The 17882-nt window shown below is 39.8% G+C and overlaps 3 protein-coding genes across 7 annotated transcripts; 1 reads left to right on the top strand and 2 right to left on the bottom strand.

The window, feature by feature from the left end:
• Positions 1-273: 273 nt before the first annotated feature.
• LOC104932187 (calcium-independent phospholipase A2-gamma) lies at positions 274-5016 on the bottom strand. Its single transcript, XM_027288611.1, has 8 exons — positions 4314-5016; positions 3999-4151; positions 3747-3904; positions 3358-3452; positions 3067-3238; positions 2895-2952; positions 2530-2724; positions 274-2077 (listed from the first exon to the last, which is right to left on the bottom strand). The coding sequence occupies exons 1-8, from the start codon at positions 4992-4994 to the stop codon at positions 1619-1621; spliced, it is 1971 nt and encodes a 656-aa protein (XP_027144412.1). The 5' UTR covers positions 4995-5016; the 3' UTR covers positions 274-1618.
• A 155-nt stretch (positions 5017-5171) lies between these two features.
• On the top strand, positions 5172-16370 carry slc16a7 (solute carrier family 16 member 7). 3 transcript variants are annotated; one of them, XM_027288612.1, is made up of 5 exons: positions 5172-5275; positions 13657-13895; positions 13983-14126; positions 14935-15798; positions 15892-16370. In XM_027288612.1, the coding sequence occupies exons 2-5, from the start codon at positions 13679-13681 to the stop codon at positions 16113-16115; spliced, it is 1449 nt and encodes a 482-aa protein (XP_027144413.1). In that variant the 5' UTR covers positions 5172-5275; positions 13657-13678; the 3' UTR covers positions 16116-16370. The 3 variants fall into 3 exon arrangements, with proteins under 3 accessions (XP_027144413.1, XP_019130232.1, XP_019130185.1); XM_019274687.2 differs by lacking the exon at positions 5172-5275 and adding an exon at positions 11559-11734; XM_019274640.2 differs by lacking the exon at positions 5172-5275 and adding an exon at positions 13451-13551.
• LOC104932182 (uncharacterized protein At5g50100, chloroplastic) lies at positions 9686-12496 on the bottom strand. Of its 3 annotated transcripts, none has more exons than XM_027288614.1 (4): positions 12126-12496; positions 11945-12013; positions 10094-10282; positions 9686-10002 (listed from the first exon to the last, which is right to left on the bottom strand). In XM_027288614.1, the coding sequence occupies exons 1-4, from the start codon at positions 12180-12182 to the stop codon at positions 9808-9810; spliced, it is 510 nt and encodes a 169-aa protein (XP_027144415.1). In that variant the 5' UTR covers positions 12183-12496; the 3' UTR covers positions 9686-9807. The 3 variants fall into 3 exon arrangements, with proteins under 3 accessions (XP_027144415.1, XP_027144416.1, XP_010745652.2); XM_027288615.1 differs by having other exon boundaries at positions 12159-12493; XM_010747350.3 differs by having other exon boundaries at positions 11945-12073; positions 12159-12492.
• Positions 16371-17882: the final 1512 nt, after the last annotated feature.

Genomic DNA, 17882 nt, shown 5'->3' with positions numbered 1-17882 from the left:
TTTCTGTCTGGAACAAAGTCAGTCTATTGTGGACAGGCAGGCCACAGCTTCCAGACACATTGGGGGGGGGGGGGGATTTAACCCGTCGCATTCAAGTGATTGGATGGTTTCTCCCTCAGTGATAAAGTCTTCCATCATTTGCCAAGACCAGGGTGATTCATTTATTTGGGTTGACAAAAAGTGGTGGTGGTTTTATGTGTTCAGTAAAAAGAGGGGGGGGAAAAAGTCTTCATAAATATGAATTTATTCAAAACAATAGCACAAGAATATACAGTAATACATCAGATTTATAGCTTATATCACAGTTCATAGACATTCATAATCAAGTAGTGAATTAAGTCACGCACAAAGCTTTTTTAAATAAAGTGCATATAAGTGCTTATATAATGAATGTGCGTATTTGTTCTGTGCAAGAAACCGTCAAACAAAATGATAAATATGTAATATTTAAATATGATATGTAAATGAGGCACGTTCACAACATCATACTGCTTTAGCACACAGTGCACATACAACAGGAGGTGGACAAAACATCAGAAACATTGTATGATACAATAGCCTCGGCAGATATGATGAAACTCAGCAGCAACTATCTGGCTACTCTGTTCCTCCGGAAGGCGTTTTTTATTGACTTGAAAAATCACTCTTACAGACAGTGATTGTTCAGCGTCCTCTGAAGCTGCTGATCAGCACATAACTTAATAGAAATCACTTAATTCCAGGATGCTGCATCTGTAGCTGTGTTTGTAATTGTTCAGCTGTGTAATTGTTCGACACCACAAATCACATTTTTGGCAAGGGCCCAAGTTTCAAAACGACAAATACCAAAGACAAGAAACTGCAGAGAAGAGAAGTAAAGAGAAATGTGCTCGCAAAATATTTGATTAATATTACAAAGCAGTTGCTTCTCTTGTACTCTTCAGTCAATAGGGGAGGCTGCTAGGATGTATTTGTAGATTATATTTGTAATAGGTTAGTGAATGGAGCACTTACAGATGTTTCCAGGTATAAAAGTGCTGTAAAATAAAATATATAATGGGCCGAGACACCTCATGCTTTGTTTTTCCATCCGATCCTCTTTGTTTATATCAGATTGTTTACGTTCAGCATTATGCATCAGGACAGAAATCTGAACTTGGAGAGTTTGCAGCACACGCACACACACACACAGCCTGCATTATCCAAAGCAACTAGATAGCAGAGTAGCAGAAGCAGCTGGAGTGCTTTGTCTGTTTACACAGGATGTGTTCAGGTCCGGTATTGAGTGTAGGTCACGTGTTTTGGCACCGCTCAGAGCCCAAAAAATAATCACGTAACCAGTTACGTGCATAAATCAGAAGAAAATGGACATAGAGGCATAAAAATATGCTTCAGGTTGTGTTTAGATATACAGTTCATAGACATATAGTTATATAGTAGCCTTACTAGTGGCTCTGTGAGCACAATGTGTTACGCTAAACGTCAGCATACTAGGCTGCTCACAATAGGATTAGTTACACAGCAGACATTTTGACATTTCACAGCAGAAAACTCACATTAGGATTGTACTTAAGAGGTATTTCTGTTATTTTGTCCACAGCCTGTGCATGTGTTCATCTGCTTGTCATACTGTACCCACTCACACCCATCTCTGCTTCATCTCCCAGGCCCTCTCACTCATCCAGTCCTTAGTTCTGCTAACAGCTGAGCGCTCTGCCCCGAGCACCAAACAGAGCCTGGCCAGTTTGGGTCGGTTTCTCTCCAGGTAGTTCTGGGTGTCTCTATGCAGCTGATCCAGGGCCTGCGGTCGGCTCTCATCCAGGGACACCAAAGCACTCAACATGGGGTTGAAACGAAAGTACACATCTGGAGCCAGCAGGTCGTCCAGCAGGGTGTGGACCCCTTCGGTGTCTGTAGCGCTGCTGATCAGGTTGCTGATTTTGGCTCTCAGGCTGGTGGAGGTGGTGGGTGACCTCTTAACATTGTCATAGCGACCTGTGCCGAGGGACAACACACACTGGAAGGGCTGGTTGGGCCACAATAGACGGCTCTCGTGAACAGCCAAGGCACAGGGGTTGTTCAGAATAATTCCTCCATCCTACAAAGACACATAGAAACAAATTAAGTGGACAAAACTAAACTTTATTAATAACTATAACATCAAGGAGGACAGTTATGCATTTAGTCTTTGTACTCAAGGGAAGGGTAGTCTACTTTTTTGTGCTAGTTAAGGATCTTTTAACTTTTTGTCATCCAGATTTATGTTATGGTTAAACGATCGTAAATTCTTTATGCACCTTAATGGTGAACCAAATGTAGTAAATCACCTCTTATTATGAGTTATTGGGCTAAGAGGTTTTGCAATATTTCTCTTAGTCCGGGGGAAGATCCAAAGAGAAATGATTTTATGCCGGAGAGGCCCTTGCTTAGGCTTGCTAAGGTTCAGCTCGCAGTCCCTCACCACTAATTTACAACATTTCTATTCCACTCGCACACTAATTGTGCCTTTATTAAGATAATTTTGACACATTAAACACAGCAGTTACCTACCTGATGAATATCACTTTGCAAGAGGAACTCCTGGAAGTACCCCGGGGCTGCTGATGATGCTCGCACAGCCTGCCACATCTGGCAGCCTGAGCCTCCGGCGTAGCGGCTGAGAGAGCCTGGTTTGTGGTTGTAGTTGCGGAAGACGAAGGCTTTAGGACTCATACCCCAGTTTACCACTGCGCTGACTGCTGAAACCTGAACATATACCAACAACAACTTTTACACAACCTGTGCGAACTGCAATTGCATTGCTTGACCTCAGTAGGGGCAACAGTAGCATCATTAATGCAACACTATCGCAATCAGTGCTCTGAGTCTGATGGTTAGTTTGTAAAATGTCATAAAATCAGTTGCAGTATTCTTACCTTGGGACTTATCTCTTCCCTGGCTGTTTTAATAAGCACTCTGTGTCCCAGTTTTTCTCTAAATAGGAGAAAAAAATAAAATTCTGTCAGATCAGATTGTATTTCTGTCCTATTAACATTAACATCGCTACTTCCACTGAAGCCCTTATTTTAGAATCTCTTCTGTGCATACTGTAGTATTGTCTCCCAAGTCTCTGTGTTATAGTATGAGTGACTCCAGCCCATCTTTACGGTGCCAACCAGCGGGTTCTGCCGAAACACTTCAGAGCCAAAACGACGATACATCTCTGCACACTCCTCTAGAGAAAAGTGGGCCAGACCCAGCATGAATGCTAGAACGGCACCTTTGAAAAAACACATGCCAAGACACACATTTACAGATTCAGACTGAGAAGCATGAAGACGTTCTTGAGAATACATTATATTGTTATTTTTAGTCGCTGTAAGCGCTGCTGTTTGTCACCTGTGCTCACGCCACAGATGTAGTCAAACAGCTGATGGATCTTCTTTCCTGTCTCAGCCTCCAGTAGCTTTAACACCTGCAAAGGCACCACGCCTCTGGAAAAGGCAAGACAAAGTATAATATTATAATATAATAATAAATTATACACTAGGGTTTGGTCATGATTAGAAATAGCTATTGCATACAGAATTGAGGACGGAGGGCAACTTAAACTGGATTCTGGGTTTACAATTACTCTTTCCACCTTTTAAAATGTGAGGGTATGCTACTTTACTTTGTCTTGTATGACAGGAAATCAATCATAAGTTGCAGCTCTAGCTCTGTGTACCGCATGCATGTGTTGAAAGCCCGTCATTCATTCATTCAATAATACATTTTCTTAAAGTTACCTTGTGCCACCACCATCAATTGAGAGAACTCTGATGCCACGGCCTTTGACTGGATCCGTGTAGCCAATCAGAGCCAAGGTTTCTCTTAAGGCGTCCTGAAGCAGCTGGTTATCTCTGTAGGTTCGTCGCTTCCTCAACAATGTGACTGCAGTTTTCTCCTGGAGGTAGAAACATCTTTGAGAATTTACTGAGCTCAAATCAGTTGTAACATTTGTAAATGTAATTTTTTTTTTGCCCCCACTTCCAACACACCTGCCACATTAAAGCTTTGCATGATGGGTAACGGATAAGGTGTTCATTGAGAGCTTCCACGCAGGCTGTCAGGGCTTCTGGAAATGAAGTCTGTGTCAAACTACCGATCAACCTGCATGTCATTTCCTCTGCCTGCCTCCGACTCAAGACGAGCTGAGAACGTACACCAAGAAATTCCATATAAACATTTGCATAACAGGTTGAAATACTGTACCAGCTTGGAGAATAAGATACGGCAAATGAGACATGTCAGCTCACGCAACAAGGAACACACAGTGTAGCTGTAGCTGTGTAGCTGATGTAACCTGAGCTCACCTTTTTATTCAATATTGCCTCTGGTGACATCATGGCAGGTTTTGGCTTACCAGCCTGAGTCAAGGGACCCAGTTTTAGATAAGCACCCAGTAAGTCAGGGATGGCACTTGTTGGGTGGCGAAGGCAGTCCATAAAGGATACAGTCTTCAGACTCTCAGAGGTAGCAGATCTAGTGTCCATCTCTGTTAAGAAATTTCTATCAATGTCCGTATCCAATCCACTCTGACCTTTGAAATACTGATTAATGTGACCGGCCATTTGGAAATGGTTCTCTCCAAAGTTAGTAAAATTCTGGCTGCTGTGGAAAAGGCCTCCAGTTTCAGGGCGGATAGGTTCTTGCTGCAATTTTGATGTGGTACCCTGAGTTTGTGAGGTAGGTCGTGTCTTGTAAGTGCTATTTTTCTCCACAGTAACTTGTTCTCTCCTCTGCTGATCTTGGTCAACTTCATCGGTAACCTTTGCACCAAAGTATTTATTGATGTGTCTTGCAAAGTGAAGGTAACCCTCCTCCCAACTGCTGGAGGTATTGTTAGGTTCCACTGCTGCCTGAACAGCACCAGATTTTACTTTAGACGTTTCAGCTTCTTGAGAGTTGATAATCAAAGTGTTTTGCATTTTTCTCCTCTTCAGTCTTCTGTTTATCCCTCTGGTTGAAGACATGGTTTCCGAATGTTCCTGCATTTGATCCTTTGTAACACCACGGGAGAAGACTGAGTTAATGTGATTAGCAACATAACTGTAACTCTCTCCAAATGTTGTTGCCAAAGAGCTGATGTGAAAGAGTTGCACCCCAGAATTTCCCTGTGTTGAAGGACCTGAGTTCTCCTCTTTGTCTTTGCATTTCAAGGTCTGTGTTGCGTCTCTTCCCTCTGATGTTTTTCGGTCTCTGGTTGCCCGTTGACTTTGACTACGCCTCTGTGACCGGCCAAGATTTTCTGGAGTTGTGACACCGAGAGCTAGAGGTACGACGTCCTTTTTCTTAAAATAAATGTTAATGTGTCTTGACAGTTGATGAAATGATTGACCAAGACGTCCTCCCAGTGAGCTCAAGTTTAAACTGGTCTGAGCCTCCTCAAAGATCCCAATTGGAGCTTCAGCTTTCAATGAATTTCTATTAGAGGATGAGTAAAACCGTACAAACTGAAGATGTTTCACTTCTTTAGTATAATCTCTGAGAAAGTGGTGAGAGGTAGAGCTTGTATCACTGAGGTTTAAATGTTTAAAAATAGGTTTTCTTGTAAATCTGGAAGGATGAGGAGGTGACAGCGGTGAATTTCCGTGAAGGTTCAGGTTGAGTGGTGCTTTAGCCAGACCAGGGTACCGTCTGAGAAGGCTCATTAGGTACCTAATTTTGCAGTATGACTTCAAAGTCTTGTTCGCAGAACTTGAACACACATTACTGCTGAGGTAGCGACCCATGTTTGACCTGATATTGTGAGCAGCAATTAATCAAAGTCCAAATATTACTCTTGAGCTTTCATAGATGTAGGTTGCATTTTCAACAGGAATCTAGAAAGATACACAAAACAAACAAATTAGAAACAGTCTACAGCCATGCAAGCTGCTCTGTGATTTTGGTACAATGCTGCTTTTAACTAAAAACATTGACAATCTTGGTTTAGCACCTCAATACTTGCTAATTATCCCAAAACAAGTTATTGCTGAGGTTGTAAATTTTGCAAGTATTTGGTCATAAACCTTTGTTTTAAAATGTTGTGAGACATTTCCATTACAACCTGCTAGCTGTGAAAGAAGAAAAACTGAGGAATGACCAAGGTCATCAGGATACATTGTCTGGAAACAATGAATGGTAGCAGCACGACTAAAAACGTCTATTATAAATAATATGACAACAGATGAATTACCTTGCAGTGCAAAGACAAGCTTCAGATAAATACTAAAATGTCCATCAGGTAAGTCTGGTAAATCAAAATTTGTGAAGAACAGATGCACATGTTCACAGTAGAGGATGATCTGATTGTGTACAAACACTGTGTTCCACAATAGCCTTGTACTTCCACACGGTTTCCTAGTACTGTGCTGCCTTGAATGTAACTTGAAACTTAAGAACAGATACATCAGTATACATGGTTTGGAAATAGCTCTCCACACTCAGTCAGTGTATGTGTGCAGCGTCTTTGAGGACACAGATTGCTTTGCCCCTTCATATCCTTAGAAATTATGAGTTTGTTACTTTATTAATTTAAAATGAGGACACTTTCTGTAGTGCCTTTGCAAAGAGAAAGGCAAACAGCTTTGTGTATGCAACAGTCAAACATCTACTATGGTTGTTTTCCACTTAAGCGTGGGAAGGTCATGAACCAAAGTAGCTTATAGCCACTCTAACCTTGAAAATGTTTGACAAAATCATTCACTGAGGATTTACCTGAAGCACAACACCTCCTTCTTCTGTCTTCACAATTCCTCTCCAAACAATTTCCTGTTCTTTGAAATCCAGTGGACCACTTGAGACAAACTGTCAGAAGCACTATTTCTCCTGTGTTTTGATACTTAATGCAAACCCTTCTCTCATGCAGTGCTTTAATCTCATTGGTTGAGTCTGGCTGAGTGGGTGGACAAGCACGACCAATGCTTTGTAAGACAACACAGGCTTAAGGTCATGTGTTACTGCTGACTGTCGGACTGAAAGGCTAAAATTAGGGAAGGGGGGGGTGATAACTTCAGGGTCTTGGTGAGCTGATGTTAGCTGCTTCTTACATCACAGCATGAAACAACACAACACACACCTCCCTCCAAACCTGACAGAGCTGTAAAACTGTTTACTACCTCTGCAATTCTTAGAAACTGGGCACATACCATGAACAAACAACTACAAGATTGCATTGTGTAATAGATATAACTAAACACATTAGTTACCATGTAAATATTTTGTATCTACAGTACGGGTAACATATTTGCCTTTAGGGGAGACCTTGACCTAAATTACATTGTGCTTTTTAATTACCCATTGTATACAAGGTACAACAGGTTACTAACAGAATTAACCCTTTTGCCTGTCATGATAATCTCTTCAATTAAGCTTAAACAAACAAAACAATAACCTAGATAATAAACTTTAGTACACCCTGTAACTACACTGTATTCATAGTGAAAAAAGAGGGTTGAACAATTGGGCAGTTTATTTTACAGCCCAATATTATAATCATAACCTATAGTAAAGTAAAATATTGTATGTAACTAAGTACTTAGTTATAAATATATCGTATTACCCAGTACCAAGAGATAATGTGAAAAAAAAACTTACATTATTCACCTCTTGTCGTCTTTGCTTCTGCTTTTATGTACAGCGGGTCCAAACTATTTGTACTGCTATATACTACTATTTATTTTCCATTACAGATAATAACAGCAATTTTGATGAATGAATTTCAAAACTTTTGTATTTGGTATGTCCCCCTTTGCTTATATGATAGCATACACTCGAGCTGGCACAGACATCACAAGTTTGCATATGATTTGACAATGATCCAAAGAGATTCTTGTGATGTCAAAGAACTCTTGGCTTTCTTAGACTTCGAGTGTCGCCATAAATGTTCAATGAAGTTGAGGTCAGTTGACTGTGGATGAAAACTCCATGACAGTCAAGACTCCTTGGTTTTCTTTGGTGTACAAGTAGTTTTCCCAAAGCTTTGAGGTGTGTTTGGGGCCCTGCTGCAATATGAATCCTTCTCTACAAAAGATGCAAACCAGAGGGCGTAGCATGTCTATGAAGAAAGGAGTGATACTTTTCTTTGATCACAGTGCAGTAGACTCCAAAACCTCAACATTTCCACCACCACGTTTCACTGTGGGTTTGATACACTGCGGTATGATTCTCTCTACTGTTTGTCTCCTTACATTCACCTTTCGGTTACCATAAATGTTAAATTGGGATTCATCAGTAAACGGGACTTCTTTTTCCAGATATCCACTGTTAAATTTCTTAGCCCACCCCAGGTGTTTTCCCTAGTTGAGTAACTTGTCTTCTGAGACCACAACAATACAGCATTTTTTCTAACTCTGTATCTGTGATTAGGTTACTTTTTTATCTCTACTAAGCTCAATGTATTGATCTTCTGATGATCTGGTCACCACCTTTGGTCTGCCTGATTGTGCTGTGGATACAACTGACCCAGTTTCTGAAACATGTTTTAAAAGTTCCATGCACTGCCCCCTTAGAAACATTTAGTCTAGCCATGATTTGATGCTGTGACAAGCCCCTCTTCGCTTAGAATAACAATTTGACTCCAGACCACGAGTTCTTAATCCTCAAAAGTTCAGAAAGTCTCAGACCACTGTGGGTACCCAATAAGTATTTCATTAATACCTTGAATATTGACATTCATATCACTCATCTGCTGCAAAATACAAGAAGTCCGTAAATCAAACTGCAATGTGTTTGCCTTATATCACAGAGCATGTTGTGTCAACATCACGTCCTATCGCCATAACTCATATAACCTTTAACTGCCACCTGCTGTTCTGCGTGGCATTATGTTGTTGATGAAACATGCTCAGAACAGAAGGCTCCATGTGAGGTTTGAAACTCTGGGGTGTCTGTATTTGATAGAAATTACTTACAACGTGTAATTCAAATAAAAAATATAGCCTGCCTGTTTATTCTGTTTTGGTTTTAGGGTTTCTTTCATTGTCAGACAAGCTAAATATTAAATTTACTCAGCTCCATAAGAACCTCCTGTAATCATAAGTTCTTTCTTTGAACAGAAAAGGCTACTTTAAATGTCAATTATGATCTGGACAACAATCATGACTGCCATATAACAACAATCTCCCTCTCACAGCTGATACTACTTCAGACTTACAGTGACATCTAGTGGCAGCTTCTTGACAGTTTGGTCCTCTGTATGCTTTTGTCTGAGCCTCAATCTGTGTGGCTGTGTGCAACAGGAAATTGACTGCATTTTGCTTCAGTGATTTTTCTCTGTACTGCGTATTTGTCATAGTATGACAGTCTTATTATATACACACAATACGCCGTTACTCTCCGTCTTTTGCAGCAAGGCTCTTTCTCTTTGCACCGTCATGATTTTTTTTCCGTATCTAAAGTTTATTTTGTCTGCTCATCTGTCATTTTTGACCAGTGCTATCAGCCAGAGTGAGCTGCTTTTAAACTGTTAAATATCCAGTGCTTCTTAGTCAGATTTCTTTGGATGCTAATATTTCCAGAGAAAGAGTACCAAGGCCTGAAATTATGACACTGAACGTCATAATTTCAGGCTATTTCCTATAGATCAAAACCATGTTTTAAGTAGATCATCTTTTGGTAGATGTTTTTATTAATTTAACCGAGCTAACTGTGGTGTGTTTAATCACACTTGGTCATACAAGTAAAGAGATTCTGCTTCAAATGATGGCTTCACACATTCACATTTAATCAAGCAGGCAACATTCCTATTTAGCTTATAACATACTTGTGGTACTTATCCAGTTCTTCTTCACAATCAATTAAATATACTGTTTCTGTGCACAAGAGTCAGCGTGTTTTCTTTTCACAGCGTCCTGTTGTGCATTCCTCCCCACGTCCAGTCCATTTTAAGCGATTCCTGGCAAAGACGGCATAGGACTTGTCCATAAATGGTCTCACAGGTGGCCACATCATGAAGCGACCCAACCAGCCAAGGCCCACTGCACTGTACATGACTGCGAATGCTGGGACCCCACGGTGAACCTGCAAATGCACAGGACGTTAGTCAACACACTACAGCTACGCTTTCCTGCAAAGTGTTTCAGACTATTACAGTTCCAATCTGTAAATTTACCTCGTCTTTCTCGTCAATCACATGCATTTCATCCATGGCCATCTCGTAGCTAACGTCCTTGTATTTTGTTCCATCATAGCCTGGAAGGGAGATATCGATAAAATCTACTTTTCCCGGCTGGTTTCTCTGCAGATACCGGAGGAACCGGATCTCTGTTACACATACTGGACAATGCCCGTCATACAGCACCTGAAACAGGGCAGGGAATAGATGATAAGAGCACTGCTGCCTTCAAGTTTCTGTTCATTCAAGTGAACAAAGTGACTAATAGTGGAGAAAAGAGATTTCCAGCTCTCTGGAAATGGTCACTTCAACAACTTAAAATGTCCACTGTGTAAGATTAAGGAAGGTCTATTGTTGGGATAAGGCAGAAATGGAGTGTAACATTCAATATTCAAAGCATGTTTTCATTACCTTAGAATGACGCTTACAGTAGAAGTGGGTCATCTTGCATGGAGTACACCATGTTGCACCAAAATGTTTCTACAGTATCCCAGAAAGGACGAACTAAACACTGAATCTAGAGCGGGCTTTTTGCGTTTTTAACTAATTTTAATTTTGAGTTGTGCAAATACATGGAAGAGCAGCGAGGCAAAGGGTATTCGCTTGGTTGCACCCTCAAACCTCAGCACTAGATGGCAATAAATAAATACTACTACACTGGTTCTTTGAACACTAGTTTAGTATAGTTCACATGTAGTTGTAATTATGATATATACAAATAAACAAAAGTTATGCATGATAAATAAATAAATAAATAAATAAGTCAAACATTTTCACATCAAAATGAGGAGATAAATTAGGAGAGAGAAGTGTTAGTAATTCAGAATATTTACCCTGAATACACTTGAGTTTTTTTTTTATGCAGTTAACCTTATAATTGTCATTATTTTATTTATTTATATTACCATTATATTCAACTTTGTGCTGCTGTGACAAGTGAATTTCCCCAGTGTGGGATCATAAAAGTCTATCTTATGTTATCTTTATTTATCTTGTCTTATCTTATGTTATCTTATTATATCTGGTCTTGTCTCATCTTATCGTAGATTATCGTATCTCATCTAATCTTATGTTATCTTGTCATATCTTGTCTTATCTGGTCTTGACTCATCTTATCATATCTTGTCTTGTCATATCTTATATTTAGCATCACTGAATACTGTGACATGCATTCTCCCACTTCTGCTAAATCACTCCTTACATCTAAATCTAGGTACCTGATAGTATTTAGTGTGCATGATGTTAATGACAGATCTCTGTCTCAAACTTTTTCTGCTGAGCTGAACTTAATATTCCACTTTGATAGAGCAGGGCAGGACAAGCTGCAGCTCTTAGAGATCACAAGGTGACACACACTTAATAAATATTGGCGTGTTGTTTGTTTAAAGGCTAAAAAAAATGTCCATCAGCCGCTCGTGCTGACATCAACTGTTGCCTGCTGACTTGCTCGAGCGCACAAACGTTGACAAACCGGCTCTTCATAGACGTGAGCAGCTCGTCAGCATGGAGCTGTGACCACGAGAAACACGTTTATTCTCATTTACTGGACACTTGTATCTAATACCAAACAACGGAGAGGTGGAAGGAGTGGTGCTCTTTCTCTGGAAAACATCTTCGGGAGGACATACACGTTTTTTGGTACGTTTTAACGTCCACCTGTGCGTTTGGCGCACTGATGAATGAACCGGATTTCTTGTGCGCACTTTTTCAAAGTTTACGGTGACACCGCAACTTTAACTTTAACTAACTTACAAACTCCGCTGCACGTTTTTTTCCCCTTTAATAAAGTCAGACTGCACGTTAACTTGGTAAAAACAAAACTAAACAAACAGGTTTTATTAGGCTCACCTTTACATCCGCAGGCTCCGAGCCGGAGGTCCGGTGTTGACGCCTGCAGACAGTCGCTCCTGTCGCCGCCTTGGGGTTCACACAACTGGTCAGACCTGAGACCAAACTGGTTCTCACTTTGGGAAACATCTTAAAGAGCCACGTTACACGTTACAAACAAAAACCACCGATCGACACAGACCTCTAGACAGCAGACATGATCTCCCGTCCTCACCTGTTTAGTTAGAGAAGGTTTCATTCATCCAAACTGTGTTTTACGGTTTCATAATAACAGCAGCTGACCGACCACAGAGGCTCCTCTCTCTGTCCACTGAGAGAGGTCTCACTCTGCTGCCTTTTTCCACGCGGATTAACTCCCACCACAACTTTGTATAAAAAATATAGTCTGACACATTCTAATTAGGTTACTTAGAAAGTATGCATCATTATGCATAATAACAATGCACATTATATTATTGGATTATAATTATTAATGCATTAATGTGTTTATTGTTTGTTAATGGTGCAGCTCTTAAAGGTTGGGCTACTTTGTGAATTCCCCCCCCCAGAGATCAATTACTTTTTACCTGCATCATATTTACTGTTAGATATACAATATATGTGCATAATACAAATCATCCAACATGCATATCTGAATATTTTAAAGGCAAAATAGTGTGCACAACTTTTTATTTTATTTTATTATTTTATTTTATTTTATTCTATTCTATTCTATTCTATTCTATTCTATTCTATTTTATTTTATTCTATTTTATTTTACTTTATTTTTTGATTCTATTTTGTTTTATTTTGTTTTATTTTATTTTATTTTATTTTATTATCATTTTTATTTATCTCAAATACGCCTTAGATATTTATTATTTGTTTAGTGCGTCCCTGTGGGATTAATGAATCTGAGTTTATCTTATTTTAGTTTATCTTATGTTATGTTATATCTTATCTTAGCTCAGTTTATTTTATCTAAATCTATAATAATAGATCATAACTTTTTTATCATCTGAATCTGGAAAGTACTTCTTGAGTTATTTAGTTTGTAGTTAGAGTTAGGTTACATTATTTACCTCTGAAATGTAGAGAGGTAGAAATATTAAGCAGCATGAAATTGAAATAATTAAGTAAATACTTCTAAGTACTTAAGCACATTAACTTCTGTTGGCGTCTTCATTTACCAGACATAAATGATTCTTTTGTAATTTCTCACAAAGTGCTTTTCATTCTCTGAGTAGCTGGAACACAATACTAAGGTTTTCTGTTCATACTCAAACTAAATTGGTCTCCAGTGTAATGGCTGATTAAATTAAAGTGGCTGTCAGCAACATGCTGTTGTTGAATTCTAACAAAATTATTCTAAAAAGTCAAGAAAAGTGTACAAGACTACTAAACCGATTTAAAAACATGCCCGGTGTTGACTTTAGCTTTTCTATTCATAAATATGTGTCCTAGATGTTATTGCAGGGTTATTGGTTTTTCTTTTTTGTTTTTTTTGGATTTAACATGCAAGCTCACGTGACGAGATCAAAGAGCAGAGTCTTTCTGAGGGAGTCAGTCACAGTCTAGTACAACAAGGTTCATAGCCAGGGCAACTCAGTTTCAAGGATTGTGCAGAGGTGAGATGTTATGACATGCAGAATGTGTGTATTTTCTGATCATTACCATCGCTTCGAAAGTATGCAGTTGTTTTAAACTCTTCTTCTTCTTTTACCTGTTCCCAGTACCCAGCCGGTGACTAGGAACATGCCACCTGCAGCTGCAACCAATCTAGGCTATACCCCGCCAGATGGAGGCTGGGGCTGGGCTATCGTCGTTGGGGCTTTCATCTCCATAGGTTTCTCCTATGCTTTTCCCAAGTCCCTCACCATCTACTTTAAGGATATACAGGAATATTTTGCAGTTTCCTACAGTGAGATTGCCTGGGTGTCCTCAGTCATGCTCGCCTCTATGTATGCAGCAGGTCAGTGACAGATTAAGCCTTGGTGCTGTAAAATGTCAGTGGAAAAAAAAAACTACCAAAAAAGTGAAATGTCTCTCCTCTGTGCAGGACCTGTGAGCAGCATACTTGTCAACCGGTATGGCAGCAGACCTGTGGTTATGGTCGGTGGGGTCATGGTTAGCACTGGCATGGTGCTGGCTTCTTTTGGCACTGCCATCATACATCTGTATCTTTGTATTGGGGTAATTGGAGGTAAATAATATCCTTGTTCTTTCACTACTAATCATATTAGATAAGCTAGAGTTCGTTTAGATTTTGAGGAATTTTACTGTTCAGGCTGTTGCTGTTCTTTGTAATGTTTGCTTTACGTTGCCTGGTTGTGACTGGTTGACACAAGATGATGCTTTCTGATTGTCAGGGCCAGTTCACTAGTGTTGTTTGTGCCCCTGTGTGGGGTTAACATGGGTCATTCTGTGCAACGTGTTAATATTTACTCAAATCGTGATGAAATATTCCATACCTGTAAAAATAGTGCAATCGAAGCGATGCATAGATTTAAATAGACCTTATTTTTTGAAAATGATTGAACCCCAACATACATGGATGTCGGTCAGATCACGTGATCACGCCACTAACAGCGAGTAAACAAACTTCTCAGACTTTAAACTTTAATCTAGTAGAGACCTTCCACCTACCTGGCACAGAAAAGGTCAGTGCATGGGTGAACTACGTGATTCTGTCTCAGAATGAAGTAATTTATTAAGTACTGTGGACATAAAACTAAATGTAATCATAACCAGGGGTGCAACTATTTTCATTACAGATTAATCTGCAGATTATTTTCATGAATAAAATATCAGAAAATAGTGAAAAAAAGTTTGTTACACTTTTGTTTGACCAACAGCCCAAAAAGAAAAAGTAAAATCAGTTTGCTAAAGAAAAGGAGGAATTCCCCATAACTGAGATGCTGGTTACAGAGAGATAAACATCACAGATTTTATGACCCGCGTAAAATTGATTGTTGATGGTACAATATTGACCCATTTTATTATTTCAACAGGTTTTGGCCTTGCCTTTAACCTGCAGCCCGCCCTGACGATCATAGGTACCTACTTCCAGGTCAAAAGGCCACTGGCGAACGGGCTCGCTATGACAGGAAGTCCAGTTGTTCTGTTCACTCTGGCTCCTCTCAATCAGTTTCTGTTGGATTCTTTTGGCTGGAGAGGGAGCTTCCTCATCCTGGGAGGCATTGTTTTAAACTGCTGTGTCGCTGGTTCCTTGATGAGACCGGTCAACAAAAAAGCCCTAAAAAAAACAGAGAAGACTGAACCACCAGAGTGTAATGGAGGAGCCGCTGAGGAAGCTGCTACTGTGGACACCATCACACAGTCGGATAACCTGACTGAAGAAAACCAAAAGGAAAGCAAGAGTCAGGGCTGTGTGAATAGATTCATAGATATCTCACTTTTCAAACACCGGGGCTTCCTCATTTATCTAATTGGCAACGTGGTAATGTTTTTTGGCTTCTTCGCACCTGTAGTTTTTCTAGCTCCGTGTGCCAAACACAAAGGGATTGATGAATATTCAGCAGCTTTCTTGCTTTCTATTTTTGCTCTGGCAGACATGTTTATCAGACCAACAACTGGCTTCATAGGCAACACCAAGTGGATAAGGCCACGGATACAGTACTTTTTCAGTTTTGCAGTTTCATACAATGGCGTATGCCACCTTTTATTCCCATTGGCATCTGAATATACGGGCCTGGTTGTTTATGCTGTTTTCTTTGGTTTTGCGTTTGGGATGCTTTCTGCGCTTCTCTTTGAAGTTCTCATGGACCTTGTCGGAGCTCATCGATTCTCCAGTGCTGTTGGACTTGTCACCATTATCGAGTGTGGACCAGTGCTTCTTGGACCTCCACTTTCAGGTTTGTGAATCAACTGAGACTTTTATCTCAGATTGTAAATGTATAAGTCATTTATAAAATGGTGACTAATGAAGTGTGCGTCTTCTCTTTCAGGAGCTCTGGTTGACATTTTTGGAGATTATAAATACATGTACTACGCGTGTGGGGTCTTTATGCTGGTGCCTGGCATATTTTTCTTCATCATGCATTACTTCAACTACAGGAGACTGGACAAGGAGCGGGGGCAGATAGTGGCTGTGGATGTGAGGACTTGTGAAGAGGCAGTAGAACTTAAAACAAATCCGGATGATAAAGCAGCACATGACACAGATGAATGAACCTGCTGACTGTGATTTGATATCAGTGGATGTAGAAAGATGACACTGCACAGGCTTTAGAGCAGGACAAACAGTCTACAGGGTATTATTGATAAAAAATGATTTTGAGGTTGTTGGACTCTTTGTTACATATCTGCAGATTAACATTTAGTATTTTCTTGGTTATTTTATTTGTATTTTCTTATGTTTTTATTGTTAGATTATATGAAAACTGTAACTCTGATGGCCTTTGTTAATAAATCATCTAGAAATGCCCCTATTCATTCCACTATATTTATCATAATGGCTTGATAAATTAATATGGTTCCTCTTTGTTTTCTGAATAAATAGTGATTTGCCAAGTAGGAAAATACCACAAATCTGAGAATACATGGAACAAGACAACAACTCACCTGTCACACAAGCGGTTGAGTTACATAAACAGAGGTTGCTGGCCGCCGATGGGGGTTCAAAGCAAATGATCCACAGAAATCTCTAACATTACAGCAAACATTACCTGTCCTCCACACATCTGCCAATGAAAGGAAAGCAAAGCATTGCTGTGGACAGAGTCGCTTTAATTTGCTGCAAGGCAGCTGTGCACGGGTTTTCTGCTGACCCTGTCCACTGCAGTGCTTTGTTCTACTTCCATGCTGGGACGTCTGCCTGTTTCTCCAAACTGCGAGTGCATTGATTACTGTCTACACTAGGAGACACTGTGCATAAGTAGCATTAATATAGCCTGTTTCTAGTGGATATCTTTTTAAAAACCTGAAACATGATATTGAGGTTTCCTGCATTATATTATTGGATTGGATAATTAATGATGCATTAATGTGTCATCACAATTGCTTTTAGTGGTGCAGATAGTAAAGGTGGGGTTAGTTTTTATTACTTTATGGCAGTGATATGAAGTAATTAGAGTAGCTTGTAAATCACCCCCAAAGTAATCATTTACTTAAGTCAGTTAAAAAAACAGAATGGAGATACTCAAGTAAATAAAGGTACCTTTAAATTATACTTAAGTACAGTAATTGAATAAATGCATTTCCCATCGCTGTTGGCTCGTAATATTCGAGCATGCACAAAAGAAAGATGATTCTTTTCATCATTCTCTGGCTGGAACACAATACTTGGCTTTTGTGTTCGTAATCTAAGCTAAATTGGCCTCAACTGTAATGGCTGATTAAATTTGAGCGCCTCATAATTTTAAATGAAGATAAAAGACAACACAAGGCCTTGATGGCACATCTGCAGCTAAGACATCAGGGATATGCTCTTGTCGAATGCTAACAACAAAACAATGTCTTAAAATCCATGAGACAGTCCTGTCTTTATGTAGTGAATCTCTATCTATCTATCTATCTATCTATCTATCTATCTATCTATCATGTCTAAAATCACATTTGTCATCCAAGCACACATGATGAGAAAGCAAGGACTTTCTGAGAGAGACAGCCGCCGTGTAATACTGTACAACAACAAGGTTCATAACCATGGCAACATGGTTATCCAGGATTGTGCAGAGGTGAGATCTTATTTATTTCTTTTACCTGTTCCCACTACCCAGCTGGTCAATAAGAACATGCCCCCTGCAGCTGCAATCTAGGCTGCGCCCTGCCAGATGGAGGCTGGGGCTGGGCTGTCGTCTTAAGCACTTTCATCTCCATAGGATTCTCTCTTCTAAGCTTTTCCGAAGTCAACTTTAAGGAGATTCAGGAATATTTTTTCTTTTTTTCTACTACAGTCAGATTGCCTGGGCATGTTCAGTCAGGCTTCCTTCTTTGT

The sequence above is a fragment of the Larimichthys crocea genome, chromosome XV (assembly GCF_000972845.2).
Source record: "Larimichthys crocea isolate SSNF chromosome XV, L_crocea_2.0, whole genome shotgun sequence".
Lineage (NCBI taxonomy): Eukaryota > Metazoa > Chordata > Actinopteri > Sciaenidae > Larimichthys > Larimichthys crocea.
Note: the sequence above shows the minus strand (reverse complement) of the source record. Positions and strands in the feature narration are given on the sequence as shown.

Bases quoted from the DNA above. Each gene is read 5' to 3' on its own strand.
- LOC104932187 (XM_027288611.1), bottom strand. From the start codon at position 4,994: ATGCAGGAACATTCGGAAACCATGTCTTCAACCAGAGGGATAAACAGA. The intron at 3,905-3,998 runs GTGTGTTGGAAG...TTCTACCTCCAG, and splicing joins GCAAAGCTTTAATGTGGCAG to GAGAAAACTGCAGTCACATT. The intron at 3,239-3,357 runs GTGACAAACAGC...GTTTTTTCAAAG, and splicing joins CATCTGTGGCGTGAGCACAG to GTGCCGTTCTAGCATTCATG.
- LOC104932182 (XM_010747350.3), bottom strand. From the start codon at position 12,182: ATGAAACCTTCTCTAACTAAACAG. The intron at 12,074-12,158 runs GTGAGGACGGGA...TGGCTCTTTAAG, and splicing joins AACCTTCTCTAACTAAACAG to ATGTTTCCCAAAGTGAGAAC. The intron at 10,283-11,944 runs GTGAGCCTAATA...GCCCTGTTTCAG, and splicing joins CGGAGCCTGCGGATGTAAAG to GTGCTGTATGACGGGCATTG.
- slc16a7 (XM_027288612.1), top strand. From the start codon at position 13,679: ATGCCACCTGCAGCTGCAACCAATCTAGGCTATACCCCGCCAGATGGA. The intron at 13,896-13,982 runs GTCAGTGACAGA...TCCTCTGTGCAG, and splicing joins CGCCTCTATGTATGCAGCAG to GACCTGTGAGCAGCATACTT. The intron at 15,799-15,891 runs GTTTGTGAATCA...CTTCTCTTTCAG, and splicing joins TCTTGGACCTCCACTTTCAG to GAGCTCTGGTTGACATTTTT.